The sequence below is a fragment of the Salvelinus alpinus genome, chromosome 33 (genome assembly GCF_045679555.1).
Source record: "Salvelinus alpinus chromosome 33, SLU_Salpinus.1, whole genome shotgun sequence".
NCBI lineage: Eukaryota > Metazoa > Chordata > Actinopteri > Salmoniformes > Salmonidae > Salvelinus > Salvelinus alpinus.
The window spans coordinates 8050843-8076060 of NC_092118.1; the positions used below are offsets into that span (position 1 = coordinate 8050843).

Below are 25218 nucleotides of genomic sequence, written 5' to 3' on the forward strand. Positions count from 1 at the left end.
AGTTTATTGGGCTATACAGGGTGTCGGAGACAACAGGCGAGGGCATTGCGAAAGTGGCAACTGAAGTGTTGTTGAGGCTCAATTTGCCCATGTCTGGCTTACGTGGGCAGAGTTACGATGGTGCCTCAAACATGGCAGGAAAATACACAGGTGCACAGGCAATTGTGAGAAGGCAGCAGCCATTAGCCCTCTATGTCCATTGTGGAGCACACTGTGTAAATCTGATTACACAGGCTGGCTGCTCAGCCTCCCCACTGATCCGGGATTCCCTTTCTTGGGTCCATCAGTTAGGTGTCCTCTATGACCAGTCAGGAAAGTTTAAGAGCATGTTTGAATCAATTGCCACGTCCAAAGAAACACATCTGCCCACCCGGAAACCCCTATGTCCAACAAGGTGGACTGTGCGGAATACTGCTATTAGAGCTGTGCTAGGGCAGTATGAGCGGGTACTAAGCAGCCTAGAGGAGAGTAGTTTTTAGTACATGACAGTACACGACAGTACACTTACAAATTATTTATTTCATGTTATTTTATTTAAAATTGCATACTTTGTGCGACATACTTGTCCATAGCTGCTGTTTGAAGAGTTGAGACACTGACTGAAGGATATTTTGTTTGATTTATTTGGGTTTTTCATTGAAGTAGTTATTTTGCTTTTAGAACTGTACTTATTTTAAGCTTTTTGTTCTTGTAAAGATATTGTAGTAGACTCAGGCCAGTGGCACATTTAATGACTATATAAATGTATCAGAAAAAGTCAAATTAAAAGGTCAATTCAATACGGAGACTAACTTTGTGATGGTTCTCAATGGAGATAATTTTAGATGAGATCACACCATGTTCATTGTATTTATGAAAACTACACCCATACAGTGTACAGTACCATTGCTACCTACTGGCCTTTCTTGATATTGCTAGTTGTAAGTACGAATACCTGCATACATACTGGACTGGTAAGGAGCACTGCTATAACTATTATTAGTAGTAGTATTATAATGATTTAAACATTTGAACAAGTTGGTTAAACCATTCAGTTAACTACTGTACCTATCAATTATTCAGTTGTAGGAATTATGGTTCCTCAATATACATTTAACATATTACAACGTAGGCTATGTGTTACAGCACTACTTTTGGTGTCCCCCTCAGGAATTGCTCTTGAGAAAATGTAATGTAATTGTCCCCTCCAAGGTTGATATCAGATTTTCGCCCCTGCTACCGCTGTCAGGCGGACGTCGGCGAGATGTATGTGTGCTGTGTGGGATGTAAATACAGCCTTTTTTTGTTGTTGCTGGCGTTCTATAAGAACTCCCGTTGTTCTGCCACCAATTTGCGCGCATAGCCCTTGTGCCGCAATGTTTGCAAACACAGAAAGGGGTCTATATTCCGATTAATAAAATACAATTGAGGGATTGTAGGCGGGACGTATACTGTGGCTCATATATACAGGAAATTGAGGCCGAAGGGGAAGGAAGTTCGCGAGCAAAATAAAACGTTTTCGTTGTCCTCTCTTCACATTTCTGTCTGTACAATGGATTGGAAGGGAGATACTGGCGTAAGTTGAACTTTACAGTGATTCTTGATTAAAGAGGAAGGGAATCATTGTTTTCTATTTAGAGCGGTGATAAAATAGCCAGCATATGTAGCTACTGATAGTTAGCTGCTTCCTGAACTGGCAGCAAGTTTGGGGAAATGCCATTGACAAGAGACAGCAGACATGCACGCCAAGGCGAGTTAACTAATAACGTTAAAATAACTAAACTGGCACTGATCAGTAGGTATGTAATGTCAGATTACCAACGACGTTTCAGACAACTGTCATCGTCTATGCATCTGGCGTTATTCAGTATAGCTAGCTAGGTTGGTTAGGTAGCTGTATCACAACCGGCGGTGATTGGGAGTCCCATAGGGCGGCGCACAATTGGCCCAGCGTCGTCCGGGTTTTGCCGGTGACGCCGTCATTGTAAATACAAATGTGTTCTTAATTGACTTGCCAAGTTAATTATTTTATTTGTTTTAATAGATGGATATGTGTCGTAGAACTGGTAAACTGTATTAGGTAGCTAGTTAGCTAACTTCCTAACAAAGCTGCAGTAACCAGTTTAGCTAGGTCTGATAACTGGTGGGATCAAGTCACTATTGTTCGAGTAACTAGGTCCGTGTCCCAGGAAGAACGGGTCGAGTCAAGGCCAAATCGTGTATTGTGAGAGTAGAGTCCAGTCACAAGTAAAACAAAAAAAAATCAAATCAAGGAAAAAAAACGTATATATTTATTGAAACTACCACACAGCCCTTTTCATTATTTTGTCTACAGCATGTTTTGATTGTGTAAGAATGATTTTTTTACAAGAAATTTCAAATGCACGTTTCATAAGTAAATTCTTTTAAAGAAATTACATACCAAAAGACCATTAGGCCAATGCTAGTAATTATTGATTGATGCCAGACAGAGTATGTGAGAGCCCAATTTGACTAGCGCAGAGCAAGTTTCCCTAAAGCTGGAGCGCTCACGTCACCATCCCCAGTGGCTCTGCAAACAGTGAGAGGGAATTCTCCGCTGCGGGCCTGCTCTCCAGGCACCTGAATCTACAGACTGGCCAAACTCATGTTTCTAAAAGTGAATTCAAAGGCACTGTTGACTGAGCCTAATCATTTTAGGTTTCATTTTTATGTAATTCTAACAAGTCAGTCTATATGCACAATTTATAGACCAATCATGATTTCATACAACAAAATGTTTAAATGCTGAGCGCTTAATGTTCCTGCCAGCCTAGTGTGTCGCACTTGCAAATGCTTCACAATGTATTTATTTGTAGGCTATAGCCTTGAAATAATTTAAATAGGCAAAAATATAGCCTAAATAATTCATATTCGTTCCTAAGCTGGCTACCTGTCTGGCTCCTGACCTATTTAGTGTTTATATGCTGTTTAATACTACATGTAGCCTATTTGAAATTATGAGTGTTTCTTAGTCACCTTTTCATGTTTATTAAAATCATATGGTTTGGTTTCAATACTTCAAAACCAAATGGTAGGTCCGGTTAGTCACAAAAATAGATGGGTGTTGGTTAAATGGTGATTTTTTTTTTTATATATATTTTTTTTATATAAATGAATGAAGCAGATGTTTTTAGCAGATTTGGAGTGAGTGGTTTTAAGACGAGCGGTTGGAATGGAGTTTTGAGTGGGATTTCCGACCGCTTAACTCTACTCACATACTCTGCTTGATCCCTCATTGCTGGTGAGTTTGCAAAGTAAACCGTTTATATTTAGATTTACCAAACCATTTTTGGAGCTGAATATTTATTTATGGTAATCCTCTCCCTACAATTTGACACCCGATCCAATAACTGTACAGCAAGTCATTGTTAGCATTCAATATCAAGTAGGGATACCATGTCACTTCTCTGGTGTCCAGAGCAAGCAGTCATACGGCCCATCTACTTGTATGCAGCGAGAAAGCATGGTCTGTCTGCACCACACTCTATCACTTTGGAAGGCTGCCTGCCTGTAGAATGCTCATTGCCAACTGGGGAGGCCTTTTCTTCCTCACAAATACTGTAATTAATATGCCAGATTATGCTGCTTCTTCATCCCATAATATTGACAATGTTACAGCCAGTGGTTTAGTGGTGCCTGGAGAAGTGGGTATACTCAACATTTTCTATTATTAAAATAGATAAATGAGACTGAAATTCACAGGTTTCAGATTTTTCCAAAACATTTTCAGTCACACTTTTTTAATAAAAGAAACTACAAAATGGAATGTTCTTAGTCCACAACAATGCATAAACCACATCAGGAGAACACTTTTGAGGTCTGGAAAAAATCTAAGAAATTCATTTTTGAGTGTACCTTTAATTCAACTGCAGGCACCTAGCACTGTTTGGTTTCTGTAGCACACATGAGAGAGAGTTAGCAAAACAAATGGATTGACGCAAATAATCATGATATCATTCTGTAAGGTGGGCATGGGCTACTTTTGTAGCTAAACTCAGCAAAAAAAGAAACGTCCTATTTTCAGGACCCTGTCTTTCAAAGATCATTTGTAGAAATCCAAATAACTTCACAGATCTTCATTGTAAAGGGTTTAAACACTGTTTCCCATGCGTGTTCGATGAACCATAAACAATTAATGAACATGCACAGTCGTTAAGACACTAACAGCTAACAGACGGTAGGCAATTAAGGTCATAGTTAAGGAAACTAGTGACACTAAAGAGGCCTTTCTACTGACTCTGAAAAACACAGAAAGAAAGATTCCCAGGGTCCCTGCTCATCTCCATGAACGTGCCTTAGGCATGCTGCAAGGAGGCATGGGGACTGCAGATGTGGCCAGGGAAATAAATTGCAATGTCCGTACTATGAGACACCTAAGACAGTGCTACAGGGAGACCGGACGAACAGCTGATCGTCCTCGCAGTGGCAGACCACGTGTAACAACACCTGCACAGGATCGGTACATCCGAACATCACACCTGCGGGACAGGTACAGGATGGCAACAACAACTGCCCGAGTTACACCAGGAACGCACAATCCCTCCATCAGTGCTCAGACTGTCCGCAATAGGCTGAGAGAGGCTGGACTGAGGGCTTGTAGGCCTGTTGTAAGGCAGGTCCTCACCAGACATCACCGGCAACAACGTCGCCTATGGGCACAAACCCATCGTCGCTGGTACCAGACAGGGCTGGCAAAAAGTGCTCTTCACTGACGAGTCGCGGTTTTGTCTCACCAGGTGTGATGGTCGGATTCGCGTTTATCGTCGAAGGAATGAGCGTTACACCGAGGACTGTACTCTGGAGCGGGATCGATTTGGAGGTGAAGGGTCCATCATGGTCTGGGGTGGTGTGTCACAGCATCATCGAACTGAGCTTGTTGTCATTGCAGGCAATTTCAACGCTGTGCGTTTACAGGGAAGACATCCTCCTCCCTCATGTGGTACCCTTCCTGCAGGCTCATCCTGACATGACCCTCCAGCATGACAATGCCACCAGCCATACTGCTCGTTCTGTGCGTGATTTCCTGCAAGACAGGAATGTCAGTGTTCTGCCATGACCAGCGAAGAGCCCGGATCTCAATCCCATTGAGCACGTCTGGGACCTGTTGGATCGGAGGGTGAGGGCTGGGGCCATTCCCCCCCCAAAATGTCCGGGAAGAGTGAGGTAACATCTCACAGCAAGAATTGGTGCAGTCGATGAGGGGGAGATGCACTGTAGTACTTAATGCAGCTGGTGGCCACACCAGATACTGACTGTTACTTTTGATTTTTACCCCCCCCTTTGTTCAGGGACACATTATTCCATTTCTGTTAGTCACATGTCTGTGGAACTTGTTCAGTTTATGTCTCAGTTGTTGAATCTTGTTATGTTCATACAAATATTGACACATGTTTAAGTTTGCTGAAAATAAACGCAGTTGACAGAGGGCGTATCTTTTTTTTTTTTTGCTGAGTTTAGTTAACATTTAATTGAAGGGTTTTGGGATAGCCTTTCCATCTACCAGAAAGTCTTAAGGTATTAGAAATACACCACAATAATGTTGAAGTAAAGACCCCTGGCAACTAATATCAACACTTATATTTCGTTTTGATGAAATTATTTGCCTTCTGTAAGTTTAAGAAACATTGCCTTGTGCCTTGAGATTCTATTAACCAAAAACCCACTAACTGTATCTTTAAGATAGTTCCTTATTTCTCTCCCTCATGAGGGAGGATAACGACATTTCGCAGAAATAACAAAGTAGACCTATCAATTAGGGTTTTTACTGATATCAATTTTGTTTATGAATTAAGTGATTTTAAAACCTAAATTCTGCTACCAAATGGGTAACAGAATTTCTGCAATTTGAATTGGCCACAATGAGAAATTATAGTAGTCAATTCCCCACGGCAGTAGACCAACCCTTAATGTCAATCACTGCATACCATCTATTTGCAAGTCAGGCAAACTCACCAGAATTGAGAATTCCCATCCATAGTTGATACTGTGCCCATTCTCGCTCTCTTTTTTGTGTGTATATTTTACAGGGTCACAACCATGACAGTTGCCATGGCCACGGGGGTGACTCGCATGTGCCTGCGGTGCATGGATTCGGGGATCACGGCAGTAGGATGGCGCACGGATTCATGCCTGCTTTCCATGGCCAGTTTGGCCCAAGAGCTGACCAGATAGATCACACTCAGCAGCCCAAGAAACGGTCGCATATGGATGACAGCAGCAGCTGGGACATTGTCACGGCAACACAGTAAGATTCACCTCTGTTGTGTCTCATACGAAGCCCTATTTAATGGCCACACAGTAAAATTGTTCTGCTCCATAGCTCAGAATTAGTGCACTATATGGATAATAGGATTTCATCTGAAATCCCCCCCTGGAGATCCATAAAGCAGTAGGGATCAGATTGTTGTGCTTACTACTTTGCCTTCAGGCTAAATGGCATTTCTGAGGACTGAATTGCTTTCAGGGATGTGAACACGTCACTCTTCCCGGCAATATTCATCCACGTGAATCGTGTAGATCCGTAAAAACTTTGGGGGGTGGCACGCACAAACAGATCTTCTCCCTGTGTGATCACCTTCTCTGGTGGCTGTGTCATCACGCACTCCACACAACAAACTCGTTTCCTTACTGGGAATTTTGGAATGCAACCTGTATTCGAAATGATGCTGTGAATATAGTTGATGGACGCAAATTATAGTTGTGTATGTTTCAATAGCACAAATTACACACGGAAGTTATTAACGTTAGCTACCTGACATTAGCTACCTAGCTGACTTTAGCTCGCTAACTACGTTAGCATTTAAGTTGGCAAACTAACATTACCACCCACTTGCCTCAGCTAACTTAATTTTTCTTCAGTCTACTTCACATCTGTGTAATAACCCACAGAACAGTTATATGCATTGGAGGAAGCGCGGGATTAACTATGGGGTAAATCCATTTTTAATTCAATCACTTTTTGACAGCATACCTTTCTTTTTATTTAAACAAAAGTTACCATACATGTTTGCCCATGGAAGAAGTGGTCAGAAAGTGACTTTTTGGACCTGAATGCCAGAACATTCAGGAGATAAAGGTTCTCAAAGTTGACCCATTTTGCATACCATACCATGAGACATCCATGTCTTCATCACTGGAAAATGTAGTTTGATTATAGTTTAAAAGCTTACAAACAGGGCTGTCATTATTTTTTAAATAAATGACCAAAAAAATGAACAATTGTGCCATTAACCTTAAGATAAATGCGTAAACATGTTGACGCTTAGACCTTACTTTACATCATCTGAGGTTTGTGTGTTGTGCCCGCCATCGGTTGAGACACATGCTCTTGAATACAGGGTGGGTGTCATTTCAATCATTAGCGGTTTCCATTAACTTGTGCAGTGCATATTTTTTATTTTGACATTTAGAAAGCTCGCGTAGATGTGATAAATGGAAACACACCCTAGCAGGAAATGAACTGTCTTGTGTTGATTAAGACAGTTGACCGTAATGACTTCACACCTACAAAAAAAACACTATTTTGCAAAAACCTACAATGTCGGATAAAAATGTAGTGGTTGAAGTGTTTCCATTACTTATTTAGGCAAATTACGTGTTAATAAATTGGCGACAGCCTGTATGCCCTCCCATCTACAATGCCTTCAGAAAGTATTAATACCCCTTGACTTTTTTTCAATTTTGGGGGGTTAGCCTGAATCTAAAATTAATTACGTTGAGATTTTTTTGTCACTGGGCTACACACAATACCCCATAATGTCAGTGGAATTGTCTTTTTAGAATTGTGTACAAATTAATAACAAATGAAAAGCTGAAAGTATTGATTCAGTAAGTATTCAACCCCTTTTGTTATGGCAAGCCTAAATAAGCGCAGGAGTAAAAATGTGCTTAAAAAAATGTTTTGTCACATGCGCCAAATACAACGGGTGTAGACTTTACTGTGAAATGCTTACTTACAAGCCCTTAAACAAAAATGTTGTAAGAAAAATAAGAGTTAAGAAAATATTTACTAAATAAACTAAAGTAAGAAAAAAAAAAAAAAAACATTAATGAGGCTATATACAGGGGGTACCGGTACAGAGCCAATGTGCGGGGTTCAATGCAAATAGTCTGGGTAGCCATTTAATGAACTGTTCAGCTGTCTTATGGCTTGGGGGTAAAACCTGTTAAGGAGCATTTTGGACCTAGACTTGGCGCTCTGGTACCGCTTGCCGTGCGGTAGCAGAGCGAACAGTCTGTCTAGGGTGGCTGGAGTCTTGGACAATTTTTAGGTTCTTCCTCTGACGCTGCCTAGTATAGAGGTCCTGGATGGCAGGAAGCTTGGCCCCAGTGACGTAATGGGCTGTACGCACTACCCTCTGTAGCGCCTTGCAGTCGGATGCCGAGTAGTTGCTATACCAGGCGGTGATGCAACCAGTCAACATGCTCTTGATGGTCTAGCTGTGGAACTTTTTGAGGATCTGAGGACCCATGCCAAATGTTTTCAGTCTCCTGAGAGGTAATAGTTGTTGTCATGTCCTCTTTACTACTATTTGTGTGTTTGGACCATGACATTTATTTTGGTGATGTGGACACCAAGGAACTTGAAGCTCTCGACCTGCACCACCACAGCCCTGTCGATGTTAATGGGGGCGTGCTCGGCCCTCCTTTTCCTGTAGTTCATGATCAGCTCCTTTGTCTTGATCACGTTGAGATAGAGGTTGTTGACCTGGCACCACACTTCCAGGTCTCTGACCTCCTCCCTATAGGCTGTCTCATCATTGTCGGTGATCATGCCTACCACTGTTGTCGTCGGCAAACTTAATGATGGTGTTGGAATCGTGCTTGGCCACGCAGTCGTGGGTGAACAGGGAGTACAGGAGGAGACTAATCACGCACCCCTGAGGGGCCCCCGTGTTAAGGATCAGCGTGGCGGATGTGTTGTTGCTTACCCTTAGGCCACCCCCAGGTGGTATCAGGAAGTTCAGGATCCAGTTGGGAGGCAATTAATCCCAGGTTCCTTAGTTTAGCGATGACTTTTGAGAGCACTATGGTGTTAAACTGAGTTGTAGTCATTGAACAGGACTCATAAGTTGCATGGGCTCACTCTGTGTGCAATAATAGGGTTTAAGGTGAATGACTACCTCATCTCTGTACCCCACACATACAATTATCTGTAAGGTCCATCAGTCGAGCAGTGAAATTGAAACACTGATTCAACCATAAAGACCAGTGATGTTTTCCAATGCCTCACAAAGAAGAGCACCTATTGGTAGATAGGTAAAAATAAAAAGCAGACATTGAATATCCCTTTGCGCATGTTGAAGTTATTAATTACACTTTGGATGGTGTATCAATACACCAAGTCACTACAAAGATACAGGCGTCCTTCCTAACTCAGTTGACGGAGAGGAAGGACACCGCTCAGGGATTTCACCATGAGGCCAATGGTGACTTTAAATTAGTTACAGAGTTTAATGGCTGTGATAGGAGAAAATGGAGGATGGATCAACAAGATTGTTGTTACTCCACAATACTAACATAATTGACAGAGTAAAAAGAAGGAAGCCTGTACAGAATACAAAATATTACAAAACATGCAACAAGGCACTAAAGTAGTACTGTAAAACATGTAGCAAAGCAATTCACTTTTTGTCCTAAATAAAATAAATGTTTGGGCCAAATCCAATACAACACATTACTGAGTACCACTCTCCATATTTTCAAGTATAGTGGTGGCTGCATCATATTATGGGTATGCTTGTAATAGTTAAGGACTGAGAAGTCTTTCAGGATGAAATGGTATGGAGCTAAGCACAGGCAAAATCCTAGAGGAAAACCTGGTTCAGTCTGCTTTCCACCAGACACTGGGAGATGAATTCACCTTTCAGCAGGACAATAACCTAAAGCACAAGGCCAAATCTACACTGCAGTTGCTTACATATGTCGTGTCTTTGGCTATGCCGGATTAAGTGATATGACATGCTATTCTATAAAATCCTTTCTCCGTAATTAATATTACCTGATTGAGCTAATCATGTAAATGTAATTAACTAGAGAGTCGGGGCACCACGAAATAATATTTATAGAGCAGTTATCTTCCGAATAAACTCTTAAAGACCTAGTAATATTTTACATCAATAGCAGTCAATATTAATCGTCACCTTATTTCAGTCTCAACCAAGAATTTACAACTTTCAGATATCTTCGCGAACCCTGGCTAACAAGTTGAATCAGCAATACAAAATTGGGTTTAATTATTTATTTACTAAATACCTAACTAATCACACAGAATTACATATACACAGAATGAATCGTACCTTGATTACAAATGAAGTCATAAAGGAAAACGTCCCTAGCGGACAGAACAGATATGACAGCTGGTTACACAAAAGAAAAGGGGGCTGGGTTTGAGTGAAAGAGCGGGAAGACTTGAGGAACAAAGGTACCAGTCATGCTATCGTAAATACAGTATCTTATGCATTCTAAATTACCGCCCATTTGGAAAAGGAAAATGCAATAAATATTTACTCTGAGCTGCGCTTCGGTAGGTTGGTGGTAGATGGAAGGCCGTGCTGCCCAACCGAGTCCTTTGTCCTTTGAAGAATGTATCTGCTGGTAAATTGAATACGTTGTTGTAACGTCGTTGTGTGGTAGACGGGATACTCTGTCTGTTCTTTCCTAGCCCACGTTTGCAGCTGCTGTTGCTAACTCAACGGCTAGGAGGTATCACTTCTGTAGTGAATAAGAGTTCAAAGTTCATACCATTCGCAACCAAAGCTCACGCTGAGGTTGGCTTAGTTCTGTAGTTGACATGTTAGTCCTTTTAACGCAGAGGCTGCAGACCTCACGTACTTGGAACAGGAGGTTACATTTTCGTCAAGGCTTTATATAGTGGAGCGAGAAGGGTGTGCTTGAAAAGTTTTATAACCCATGTCTCTTCACAGGGGCGGGCCACTGATTGAGCAGAGCCCTAACCTTATGAAAACCCAAATCTCTCATTTGGAAGCTAAAATGACATTTAATCTCTTCACCAATCATTTTATATTCAAACATTTAAATTGAACAACAATTCCATGTGAATCTGATAACTACAATGTGCAGACTTTCCACTGTAGAGTTTATGTACTCCTATTATTGATGGGAATGTCTCAGATGACAACCGAACTGACATCATATTCATTAAGTACCACCGCATATGTTCAATTGGTCGGATTACCAGAATATAGTTAATTTCCCCCCACCTTCTGATGTTCCCAGAATCTCTATGTTAACCAAAGGATTTTCAAATGTCACATCAGTAGGGTAGAGAGAGGAAAAAGGGGGGGAGAGGTATTTATGACTGTCATAAACCTACCCCCAGGCCAACGTCATGACACTTACCAAGAAGACAGTGAATGTTCCTGAGTGACCGAGTTATAGTTTTGATTTGAAAATCTATGGCAAGACCTGAAAATGGTTGTCTAGCAATGATCAACAACCAATTTGACAGAATTTTGAAAGAATATAGGGCAAATGTTGCACAATCCAGGTGAGGAAAGCTCTTAGACTTACCCAGAAATACTCAGCTGTAATCGCTGCTAAATGGGTTTCTACAAAGTATTGAGTCAGGGTTGAATAAAAACATGTTTGCACTTTGTCATTGTGGGGTATTGTGTGTAGATGGTGTGTGTAGATGGGTGAATGAAAGAAAAAAAAATACATAAATTTTGAATTCAGGCTGCTTTGGGTTGCTTTTTTGGTTGTCTGGGGAGGTTCACCATCCAATTATTTCAGAGTGCAAAGTTTCACCATGGCATGGACCAGATGGCATGGACCATTGTGATACATTAGCAGATGAGAATTAGAATGTCAAATATTAGTCAATTATTGCATTTTATCAATTATGGCTTTTTGCGAGCTAACAGAGACATGAAACAGACAGTGCCTTCAGAAAGTATTCAGACCCCTTGACTTTTTTTTTGTTACGTTTACAATTGAATCAATTTTAGAATAAGGCAATTTTTTCCCATCAATCTACACACAATACCCCATAATGACAAAACAAAAACTGTTTTTTAGAAATGTTATTTTTTTTTTTTATATAAATTAGCTATCACATTAACATAAGTATTCAGACCCTTTACTCAGTACTTTGTTGAAGCAGTACTTTGTTAGGTGCCTCTTGGCAAACTCCAAGCGGGCTGTCATGTGCATTTTACTGAGGAGTGGCTTCTGTCTGGACACTCTACCATAAAGGCCTGATTGGTGGAGTGCTGCAGAGATGGTTGTCCTTCTGGAAGTTTCTCCCATTTCCACAGCGGAACTCTGGAGCTCTGTCAGAGTGACCATCGGGTTCTTGGTCACCTCCCTGACCAAGGCCCTTCTCCCCTGATTGCTCAGGTTTGGCTGGGCATCCAGCTCTACGAAAAGTCTTGGTGGTTCCAAACTTCCATTTTAAGAATGGAGGCCACTGTGTTCTTGGGGACCTTCAATGCTGCAGAAATGTTTTGGTACCCTTCCCCAGATCTGTGCCTCGACACAATCCTGTCTCGGAGCTCAACGGACAATTCCTTTGACGTCATGGCTTGGTTTTTGCTCTGTGGGACCATTTATATAGACAGGTGTGTGTGCCTTTTCCAAATCATGTCCAATCAATTGAATTTACCACAGGTGGACTCCAATCAAGTTGTAGAAACATCTCAAGGATGATCATTGGAAACAGGATGCACCTGAGCTCAGTTTCGAGTCTCATAGCGAAGGGTCTGAATACTTATGTAAATAAGGGTTATTTCTTTTTAAATTTGCTAAACTTTCTAAACCTGTTTTTTGCTTAGTCATTATGGGGTATTGTTAGATTGCTGAGGATTTGTATTTAATCCATTTTGGAATAAGGCTGTAATGTAACAAAATGTGGAAAAAGTCATGAGGTCTGAATACGTTTCAAATGCATTGTGTAGTCTATATCTGCCGTTTCCATTACACATGTCGCGATGATTTTCTTTGCCACGTTGCTTTTGTCGAATAAACCTGTGTCAATGGAAACCTGCCTATTTAAATAGAATTGACCAGACCACTGAAATTTAGCTGGTACACTATTGACATTTTTTAAAATTATTATTGACAATTTAACTTCTAACTACTACCACAATTACGATCCAACCACCGTTGAATGTCAACTTTTAAATGGTCACATCTATTCTTTTTTTCTATATTTCAATATCTTTCCTAAGGAAGATGGACAGTATAATTTAAAACAGATATTTCCATTCAAGTCAACATTCTCTGATGTCGACCTCCAAGAATGGTGACACCATTTGAAAGTCGAAATGTCAATTTTATCAGCCAAAACATGACACTCATCCTGTATTAAAGAGCATGATGTCTCAATCGATTGCGGGCACAACACAAAAAAACTCAAATTATGTAAAATAGGGTCTAAGCTATGCGAATATAAGTTCACACATTTTTGGATACTGCAACTGACATTTTAAGGTAAATGTATAATTTAAGATATTGTAAAATAGTTTGATAATCTTGTTTTGTAAGCTTTTAAATGATATAAATCTCAACTGTTTTATTATTTCCAGTTACGAATACATGGATGTCTCATGGTATGGTGGGGTATACAAAATGGGTCAACTTTGAGTACCAGTATCTCTTGAAAGTTTTGGCATTCGGATCCAAAAAGTCACTTCTACAATTGGCAAATATCTATGGAAGGTTTCATTCAAATCAGAAGGGGTGCTGTCAGAAAGTGAATGAATTCAAATGGATTTACCCTTTCTAAATGTGGTTGCTTTATTACTAAACCTAGAATTGTAGCACAGGTAGTGATGTGCAGTTCACGAACGATTTTGCTAACTACTCTTTTTACTGACTCGAGTCATGATTCATTTTTTTGAGTGACTTGTTCATTTTAGTCGGTCGTTTTACCTGCTAGTGCTGGCCGCAATGAGTCCTATAGCAGGATTAATACACCCTCAGCGGCTCCAGAGACTTGCTCCGACCACCAACTGTCTGTCATATCTATGCCTGACGAAAAATAGAGAAGACAAATGCATGTTAGGGAAGAGTAGCGGTCAGTGCCACTTAAGATGAGTGATGACGATTTTTTTTTTACATTTATCAGTATGGCCTTATTTATATTGGACTGTTTCTGCGCCTGAAACATGGGACCAACACTTGTTGCGTTTATCTTTTTGTTTAGTGTAGTTTTTATTGGGAAGACAGATGGTGTTTTTATCAAAAGCAATCACTTTTGCATTGTGAAAACACAGAATGCTAGTGCTTAACCTACATCACTTTTGTTTTAAGCCAACTTTGCCGTCGAACAGGGCACCCGGCTCATGGCAGGTAGCCCAGTTCCAAAACAAATACAATCACTTTTCACTCGGTGCGAACTATGCCTACCCGGGCCGGCTTAATCGAATCCCCTTGATACCAACAAATGATGGTGTGTTTCTCATATCAAAATTGAATGACCTGAGCACAGAATGCAACCCTATGCGTCCTACAAATAGAATATCAAACCGAGTTCAGAGCGAGTAATCCATCATATATCACGTGTGACAGCTGTGAGCAAGCCAGCTTCATCCCTAACCACATCGGCTACTTCTCTCCGTCCGTTGTTTCTGCGCATCTCTATCAGTTTTAAAATGTTATTTTAGCCGTGATGACAAGCTGCGGTGTGCAGAGTGATGGTGTTTCTGTTACATTTGTTTAATTATTGGAGCGGTTGTGCGAAGTGAATACTTATCTTTTTATTTTTCCTGTAAGAACACAGGCCAGTTGGACTTCGCTGTCACACAGTCTCTAAGTTCCACTGCCAAATAGGGAAAATGGAGCACGGTGATAGTCACGCTTGCGCTTTTACATAACTTAAAACAGATTTTTTTTTTTTTAGCCCAAACCACTCAAACGTAATGCTCTATATTACCGGAGCTACTGTACCATCTTCCCTTTCTACGCGAATTGGCGCACAATTTATATAATTTTACAAGCCATGTTGCGGGCCGTTGTAAACTACTAGCGAGTTTCTGGTTTGATAACAAACAACCTTTAGAATCGTTACCAGGCCAGCTAGCTAATAACATGGTACCTTGGCTATGCACAAATTTGGATGGCACAGGAAAAAGGGATTATCAATGTAATTCTAAGCTAACCCACCATAATGTCATATAGGAGGAGGAGTTATACAGATATTTTGTTTACATCTTAGTCATTTAGCAGACGCTTTTAACCAGAGGGACTTACAGTAGTGAGTGTTCATACTGGTCCCCCATGGGAATCGAACCCACAACCCTGGCGTTGCCAGCGCCATGCTGTACCAACTGAGCAACACAGGACCACGTGTTCTGTTTTGTTCCTCTGAAAATCCTGCATCCCTCCTGCCACTTCTCTCTCAAACTCAACATCTCTGTTCTCCAACCAGACCATGTAAATGTAATTGTAGTCATGCATGATAATAACTAGCATAACTTTTCTGACCAAATGCAGAAAAGCCATGGCATCAATTTATGAGCAGGACTAAATACTGACCCCTAGTGTCAGTACATGGATATGATATGACAATGTTGAAGCTTACTGTCAAATTGGAAAAATGGTAACCTTGTTTATTGTACCAGGTTCTCCTTTTGATTCATGTGTATATTCCAGTACACCTTCCAGAGGTGGATAGAAAGATGTATTCTATGTGCGAGTGAATCGATTTTCAATATCTTCTCCCCCCCGTGATTTGGATTCTAGGTTTGGTATCCTGGACCGATGTAAGGAACTGGTGGAGGCTGGTTACAATGTGAGGCAGCCTGACAAGGAGAATGTCTCCCTCCTACACTGGGCAGCCATCAACAACCACGCAGAGGTGGTCAAGTAAGGGCTCGACATCAAACACGTGTCTGGTTGTGCAGCACGGCTTCTATCTCAAGGCCATCTGACTGTTAAATATCCACAGAGAGGCTGCTGCCTACATGCATACAGACTTGAAATCATTGGTCGCTTTAATAAATGGAACGCTAGTCACTTTAATAATGTCACTTTAATAATGTTTACATATCTTGCATTACTCATCTAATATGTATATACTGTATTCTATCTGCTGTGTGTGACCAATACCATTTTATTTGGTTAGGACTGTAGTTTTAGATTTTGAATGTTGACTTTTTTCTCACACACAACAAACCTACGTCATTCCCAAAGAGGAGCCCATGCTAAGCGGAATATTCCTGTGCAAAGGCATTGGTAGGTGTGTTTTTAAGATTCAATACTCTTTCATAGGTATTATATATCCAAAGGGGCCGTCATAGACCAACTAGGTGGTGACCTGAACTCCACACCCCTGCATTGGGCCATAAGGTAATTGCTTTGTTGGTAGGCAAGGTCACCTCTCTCTCCCTCTCTATCCACCCTTACAGTTTCGGTCAAATATATTGGCACCCTTACGTGATTTACTACTTCTTCTCGGATAAGTTTAAATAGAAAACTTGCGACGTTCACAAGTCTATTTGTTTGTTTGATTTACAACTGCATACGACCAAGAAAATAAACTGAAATTATGATATATATTTTTTCTTCACTTCAGTCAAAAATGGCCTGGACTAAATTATTCAAATGAATTTGGTTGGGGGCAAGTTCTCATTTACTGTGTAATAGAGCCAAACAGGGAAATTGTTCCAATTGTTTTCCCACGGTTCATTTTCCCCATAGGGGATTTTTAGAAGCGCCTAATATAAGGGCTGTGTTTCGTGTAGGCTTACCCTGGCGTGACGTTTTGATAACCACATTAGTAGCTAATTAGCATTTCGTTTTTGGGGGGTAAATGCAGGCGAATATATCGATAGGTCACCTCGTCCTAGAGAGATTTACACGGTTATCAAAACGTCACACCTGGGTAGCTTACACGAAACACAGCCCTTATTTTAAGTGTTTCTAAAATCCCCTATGGGGAAAATGAATGGTGAACTGCAAGGTTTTATGGGTATTGTGACTCGTACTGTGGTGCTCCATCTCATTGTGGTAAGTTGTAGGTGCTTACAGGGTTAAAATAGTAATTCAACCACTTTTGAAGAGAAAAAAAACAGAACATTCGGCTCCATTGGAAAAAGTAAGGGTGCCAATATTTGGTTTGGTGACTTATGGATGGTTGTCTGTGGACAGGCAAGGCCACCTCTCCATGGTGATCCAGCTGCTGCGGTACGGAGCCGACCCATCTGTGACCGACGGGGAGGGCTACCGCAGCCTGCATCTGGCAATCCTCTTCCAACACATGCCCATAGCAGCTTACCTCCTGGCCAAGGGACAAGTGAGACTATTTCTCTCTCAGCCATACACTCTCCTTCTCTTTTAGTCTTGTGCTTTCTCATCCTTTCTCTTTTATTCACCCTCTTTAGTCTAACAGGGCCCTCTTTTCTTTTTTTTTGTTCTCTTTTTTTTTTGCTGTTGTAGGAAGTTGACCTTCCTGACTCAAGTGGGCAAACACCCCTGATGTTGGCAGCACAGAAAATCATTGGGTACGTTTCCCTGCAACCCAATGATTATTTGTCTCTTTTCTATGTATGCTTACAATAACATATGTCCACAATAACTGGCCTATTAGGTTGTTTTGGTCATGTACTACTAAGAAAGGTCATGGTTAAGGTGGGGAGATCTGGGAGTCAATAAACCAATCATTTAATGCAGGCCCGAGCCCACTAACTTCCTGATGAAGTGCAATGCGTCGGTGAGTGCGGTGGACAAAGTGAACAGGAACTCTCCGCTGCACTGTGCCGTGCTGGCGGGAAACGTGGACGCCGCCCACATCCTGCTGGAGGCCGGGGCTAGCGTGGATGCCGAGAACGCCAACGTGAGATCTCACACACACACACTAATTAATCCTATCATAAATGTGAGCTCCTGGGGGGGGGGGTTATAAAAGCATAGACTAAATCGATGCTTGCATCATACTCGGGATGTTACTAACATATAAGTCTCTGAGATGCATGTGTATTAGAAAGATGAACATGTGCGTATTTATTTGCTATAGTGAATATAATGGACTATAGTGTGTGTGAGGTTAACTAAGGATTGTGAGTGTGATGCTGTGACTGTGTTGTGTTTGTCTCCTCAGGGTCACAGTCCCATAGACCTGGCCCACCAGGTGCACAGCCCCCTGCTCCTCCACATGCTCAACCACGTCAAGCAGGAGAGGATACACTCCAGCTCCCGCTGCCTGCGCCTAGTTAACCGATACAGGGTATGGACGCCACGCACACACTTTTCCTCTGCCTACGTTACGTCAACACACACAGGGTGTGGGCCACGACACTTTCATATGCTCAACAAATGCCTATGAGAGATGTTGACCCATATTTCCAGTATCGTGTGTGTGTGTGTGACAGCATGAGGGAGAACAATAATTAACCTTGGCTTAAAACAGATGCCAACGCTGCAGTTTCCCTCACATTGTGGTTGGAATTAATATTTAGTATTTCTCTTCAGTCAAGATTATTTAAGTGATTATTTCTCTCTCTCTCTGCTCTTGTCTTTCTCCAGGTGTGTCTTCAGTTTATGTTCTGCGTTGCTGTGCTGGGCAGTGTGGGAGCGATAGCCGACTTGAGCTCAGAATCCTGGCTGCTGAAAGGGGTTCTGCTGGCCTGTGTGATGGCTGTGGTCAACCTGGCTCAACGGTGAGAACGCACATTGGCCGCCCGTAGACGAGACCACACGGCATCACAGTGGTTAGGGTTGATCAACTGTTATGAGTGTTCTTCAACTGCTAGTTAACTGAGATGCATTGAGAGATCCGCAGTGCACCCCTTGTCTAGAGCTCTGTTGGTATTACATGGGACCTCCGCAAGATGGCGCTCACGTACTGACTCTAGTAGCCTGCTTTTATTCATACTGTCCGTGCTTGGTTCTGTCAAATCTCCCTGGGCACTTGTTTGCTGACATTAAGTAGATGTACTCTCTAGGAGCACTGATGGGGCAACTCATTTTCATACAAGACTGATATTTTTTTTAATTTACATTTTAAATGTAACCTTTTATTTAACGAGGCAAGTCAGTTAAGAACAAATTCTTATTTGGCCTAACCCGGACAACACTGGGCCAATTGTGCGCCGCCCTATGGGACTCATCACAGCCTGGATTCGAACCAGGGACTGTAGTGACACCTCTTGCACTGAGATGCAGTGCCTTAGACCGCTGCGCCACTCGGGCGAACAGTTGAAACAATATTATAACATGTACAATAATAAGTGTGGGTGTGTGTGTACACTTACAGGCAGTTGGCGAGCCCGGCCCTGCAGTCGCTGGTTCCTGCTACAGCTCTCATGGCATCAATCTTCTGGATGCTGGTCACCTGGTGCCTGTGCTTCCTGCCTGATATCCTTTAACACAGGGCCTCTACTGTCACTCACACTCCAACCCAGCGCAGCGCAGCACTCTACGTTCTGTACTTACCCAGCATGTAACACTGTACTGAATCAACACTAAAAAGCCCCCTGTCATGGACTAGGAAAGTCAATCTCAATCTCGTCTAGTTCAGTCCAGACCATTCTAGTCCAGCCTAACCAAGTCCATTTAAAAAAAAATGGACTTGGTTTTTATCAGATGGCGGGGTACAGGGTAGACAGTGCGAAAGTATAGGGTTCGGGTGGTATTTTCTACCCATGCCGCTATGTGCTTGAGAGGCTGCAGCACTCCCGCTGCGCCGCGCTCTCGTACCAAGTCCATCTCAGTCCAGTATCATGGTTTAGGTGCTAAAGTAGTTAACGTTTCACACCCATAAAATTCTAATCTGGACCGCAGTCATTTTATTTGTGTTTTTTTCATTCTTCCCCTCCAATCAGGGACCTATTTAGTCCTGGGACACTAGGTGGGTGCGATTGAATTATCAGGTAGAACGTGACTTCCAGGGTAGGTTGGAATACACCTACTGTATGTGGTGCGATGTTATGTCCTTAACCCATCTCCCTACATGGTCCCAGTGCCACGGTACAGGTGTTGTTCACGTTCAACGCCACGGCTCTGCTCTACTACTACCTCCGCTCCTGTAGGACTGACCCCGGCATCGTCAAGGCAACTGAGGAAGAGAAAAAGCTGGTAAGGAGCAGGACATCGGGAGAGGCGTTGTTTTGGTTTTTAAAGACTGTTAGAAAAACATTATGGACGGGTCAACATTTACCCTGGTCTGGCTGGAGGGGTAGATGGCATGTGACCTGGCTGCCAATCTACTTCAATGACATGGACGTGATGGATCTTGTTGGTCTTCTGTGTCGCCTACAGAATGTGGTGTTGCTGGCAGAGGCGGGCTGCTTGGACCCCAGGATCTTCTGCACTTCCTGTATGGTAAGCCACAAGGACCAAAGTAGACCAGTTCCATTCCAACACGTTTACTCAACCGTAGCTATTAGCGAGATAGAGGGATACTCATGACCTCCAATGAAAAAATATGTTTGCTCGTGCTTTCACATGTTAGGAAATGTGGTGATATGTTGAAATGCTGATTGGTTTATTTGTTTCGGTCATGCAGATGAAGAAGCCTATGAGGGCCAGTCACTGCTTCTCCTGTGACGCCTGCGTGGCAAAACAGGATCATCACTCCGTCTGGATCAATGGCTGCATAGGTGACTAAAAATGTACCCTGAATTATAGATACAGTTTGTAGGATAATCTACACTAAAGCTCAATACGCGCTAATAGGGTTGTGTAGTGGAATGCAATCGTTGTAGTGGCAGTCGGCTAGTATTTCAACAGTTGGAAACGCAGTATTCTTTTAAGATTAGCTGACACAAATGCACAGCCATCATTTGCCACTTTGTCTCTTTCTCCCACCCGTTCTTACTTTCTTCAGGTGCCAGGAATCACCACTTCTTTGTTCTCTTCCTGCTCTATCTCTGCCTGATGGGAGCGTGGATGTTCTACGGATGTCTCGTGTGTGAGTGACAGTCTCAATTGGTCACATAGACAATAGTACTTTATTTGTGTACATTCTTAACGCATGTACTTGTCTTCCTGCCTGACATTCTCGTGTGTGTGTGTTGCCAGACTGGTCAAAGCACTGCCCGTTGCACTACCAGGAGGAGGGTGTGTGGGGTGCCATCTCTGCCCTGGTGGGCTGTTCTTCCTGGGTACTGGGTGTCTTCTGTCTAGCTTTCTTCCATACCACCTGGGCTTCCATACTCCTGGTCATACAGCTCTACCAGGTAATTGTGTGTTTGTGTAGTAGCTATATGATGCTACAATGCTACCTCCACTTCTACAACTGTATGCATGTTGTATTTGAATAACTTCTTGAAACGCTGTGAAAGAAAACTACCGCGTTACTATGTGCACTCGAGCTACACGCTGCGCGTGTCTTTTTGATTTGCTCAGAATCAAACGCTGCTTGTATTATTCATGATTGATGTGTTGTCTTCTGTGTTGACGCCGTCTTGCTGCAGTGTCTTCCCCGGGGCAGTCCCCCATGCTGCTCACTGCCTTAATGATGCCGGGCTGGGAGGAGAGCTGCTATTTCTGTTGTCTTTTTGAGGAAATATTCAACGGATGCATTATTTATCGTTGTTTTATCATATATTTTTTTAACGACAGGGACTTGTAAAGCCAATGTGACGATTTGGAGGCGTAGTGACATTTCTATATTAGTTAGAATGTGTGTGTCTGAACAGATTGCGTTCTACGGCCTGACAAACGCAGAGATTGCAAACCTGGTGCTTCGTCAGAGGAAACTCCCACAATCCATCTCTCTCAGACAGAACCCTTACAAGTAAGTGGTCTTCTTTGGTTTATTAATTTGACCATTTAAAAAAAATATATTAAAAAAATAAAAAAGCACACGTAAAACTTGAAAAAGCCATACGTGCACATGAGTAAAATCATCGAGGATAACACACAGTCTGGGACTTATTTCCATTGTGGACCTTCTTGAGACAAGATGGCTAGACAAGATAGGCTAACCTTCATCAGGCTAGCCTGCCGATTCCGTTTACTTGGTGACTGAAAGCGATAAACAGTATTCCCTCACACTATTTAGTATTGTAGGCCAGTGCTTCTCTCTTTCTCCATTACTCTCATTTCTCTCTCTCCCTCCATAGTTTGGGTGTGGTGCGGAACCTTGTGTCGTTCTTCCAGCTGCGTTGCTGTGGGCTGTCCAAGCCCGCCACGGTCGACTGGACCCAGCAGTACCCACCCGGCCGAGACCACATGTTCGGCCAGCCCGACATCGTCTGACCCCACAGGGGGGCAGCTAGGACCTGGATCCACTATCGTTCTGGACCAAACAGATGAAGCTTGTTTATTTAAAAAAAATATTTTATATATTTTGGACTGCCTGTGAAGAAACACCACTATAAAGGGAAATGGCATGGAGGAAGTTGTTCTGACTTTATTTTATGCGTTTTCTTTTGCTACAGACTGCTGCTGCCTTGAACTGGTATATATTAATGAGGGGGAAAAATGCAAATCTGAAATTTATCATTTGTGCCAAGTCGAATTAGCCTTTATGGCTTAAATTGTATATTAAGTTAGTCATTGTTTAAAAAAATATATAAATTGTTATATTTTGATGTGTTTTTTTATAAAGAATGTTTTTTAAAACGTGTCTGTTTTTACAGTGTTCGCAAGAGGCTGTAAGTGAGTGTTTTTTAGATTGAAGGACCAACGCTGTAGACAGTTTAAGCAAAGCCTCACATTGGTTTGTCAGTCATTGAACTGTTCTTATTGGTGCGTACTGTGCTTTCTCTAGAGCAGTTTGTTCTAATACTGGTCTTGTAGTGCTGTACCTCTAAATATGCTAATTTTCTATCCAGCCGCTCTCTTGACAGTGGACACGCACCCAAGTCCATAGCTGTTTCCGATTCCTTGTCCTATAAGTGTGCGCTCGTTCACTCCCCCTCGTGGATTTAGAAGGAATGGACAGGTGGACGAAATGTGGTGGACTGTTGGCATTTGTTACACAAAGGGAGTGTTTTTACATCCATTAAGGGTGAACTAGTGCTCACTATTGGGAGAAGGCAAGGAATCGGGACTCATATCTCCCATAACTCAACAATCCACTATCCTATCCACTATGCTCTTCTCTTTCAGCCTTAAAGCAACAGTCTGGGATTTCCAGTCATTTCGATTAATGACCAACTGTCTTATGTTATCGTAATCCAAACCAAATACCTATTCCTCCATTTAGTTATGTTTTTGTTATTTTAGGAGAACTTTGTAAACTAATGTATAGCTTCAAGTCATACTGAGACAAGTTGTGTTCTCATGGAATAGCATTCCTACAGCTAGAAATCAAGTGATATTTTCTTGTGAGAATGTCATGGTATGCATTTGATTCATTGTTTACATTTGTGTTGAAGACACGCTGATGGTATGCGCATCTTACAGGGTGTGACTTTAATGACAATGGACAGTTAAAAAAAAAAATGGTTTGACCTGCAATGACATTAGCATCCAAGCTATGTTGCTTTTTGTTTCGTTTTCTGCATTACCACATGAAGTAATGCGCCATTGTAACTCACTGCACTGGATGTTTGAACAAAGCCATGCAAGTTTTTTTTAATTTTTTTTTACTATGGTGTCAGAAAGCCTTTTGAGTTAAATCAAAGCTCACATAAGAGTATCTATGTACCCATGACTGTTTATGGAGAGCTTGGCATCTTCATGTTCCAATTGATCCTGCATAGCTCAGTGAAGACATGGTCAAACTAATGATCCTCTTTTTATAATTGATATGTCGGTTTTCATATTGGGGTAATCCTGTACTAAATCAGGCTCCCAATTTACTTTGTTATCCATACCACTGGAGACATTTTAATGAAACAAATGATGAATACCAAGACCTTTTAATTGAAGCCAAAGAAAGACACCATTCAAGACATCATTCCTTTATTGTGTATAAGAGGTCATACTAGAAGTTCTGTAGTGATTCATATGTTGTTGATGTAAAGAATATTTGCTGGTCTGTGGTGTGTAATGAGGAGCAACCAGATGCTGCACTTGACACATTTCTGAAATTAATTATTCCAGTTACTAGTACGCACGCACCCATTAAGAAAATGACTGTTACAACACTGTTAAATCCCCTTGGACTGATGAGGAATTGTATGGTTGAGAGGGATGAGGGAAAAGGTATGGCAATTAAGTCTGGCAGCCCAACTGATTGGCAAAATTACTGCAAATTAAGAAATTATGTGACTAAGCTAAATATACTATACTATGAAACAAAGATACGTGATATAAAGAATGATAGTCAAATGCTTTGGAGCGCCTTAAATGAAATTTTGGGTAAAAAAAACCCAACTCGGCTCCATCACTCATTGAATCAGATGGCAATATCAGTGAGCCAACTACTTGAATTCTTTTTTTTCATTGGCAAGATAAGCACATTTAGGGATGACATGCCAGCAACAAACGCTGACGCTACACATCCAAGTATATCAGACCAAATTATGACAGATAAGAATTGTACTTTTGAATTATTTAAAGTCAGTGTGGAGGAGGTGAAACAATTGTTGTCCATCACCAATGACAAGCCACCGGGGTCTGACCATCCGGATGGAAGATTATTGGGTATAATAGCGGACGATATTGCCACTGCTATTTGCCACATCTTTAATTTAAACCTACTAGAGAGCGTGTGCCCTCAGGCCGGGAGGGAAGATAAAGTCATTCCACTACCCAAGAATAGTAAAGCCCCCTTTACTGGCTCAAAAAGCTGACCAATCAGTCTGTTACCAACCCTTAGTACACTTCTGGAAAAGAATTGCTTTTGACCAGATACAATGCTATTTTACAGTAAACAAATTGACAGCAGACTTTCAGCACGCTAATAGGGAAGAAGGACATTCAACAAGCATAGCACTGACACAAATGACTGATGATTGGCTGAGAGAAATTGATAATAAAATGATTGTGGGGGATGTCTTGTTAGACTTCAGTGCAGCTTTTGACGTTATCGATCATAGTCTGCTGCTGGAAAAACGTGTGTGTTATGGCTTTGCACCCCCTGTTATAATGTGGATAAAGAGCTACTTGTCTAACAGAACACAGAGGGTGTTCTTTAATGGAATCCTCTCAAACATAATCCAGGCAGAAGCAGGAATTACCGCGGGTAGCTGTTTAGGACCCTTGCTTTTTTTCAATCTTTACTAACGACATGCCACTGGCTTTGAGTAAGGCCAGTATGTCTATGTATGCGGATGACTCAACACTATACACGTGAACTACTAGAGTGACTGAAATGACTAAAACACTTAACAAAGAGCTGCAGTTAGTTTTGGAATGGGT

At 41.8% G+C, this 25218-nt stretch overlaps 1 protein-coding gene across 1 annotated transcript; it reads left to right on the top strand.

The window, feature by feature from the left end:
* The first annotated feature begins 1420 nt into the window (after positions 1-1420).
* LOC139562996 (putative palmitoyltransferase ZDHHC13) lies at positions 1421-22530 on the top strand. Its single transcript, XM_071381219.1, has 17 exons — positions 1421-1555; positions 6027-6244; positions 15706-15828; positions 16234-16311; positions 17113-17257; positions 17401-17465; positions 17635-17797; positions 18062-18187; positions 18487-18620; positions 19217-19317; positions 19913-20037; positions 20221-20283; positions 20468-20561; positions 20789-20872; positions 20983-21140; positions 21603-21700; positions 22029-22530. The coding sequence occupies exons 1-17, from the start codon at positions 1532-1534 to the stop codon at positions 22162-22164; spliced, it is 1935 nt and encodes a 644-aa protein (XP_071237320.1). The 5' UTR covers positions 1421-1531; the 3' UTR covers positions 22165-22530.
* Positions 22531-25218: the final 2688 nt, after the last annotated feature.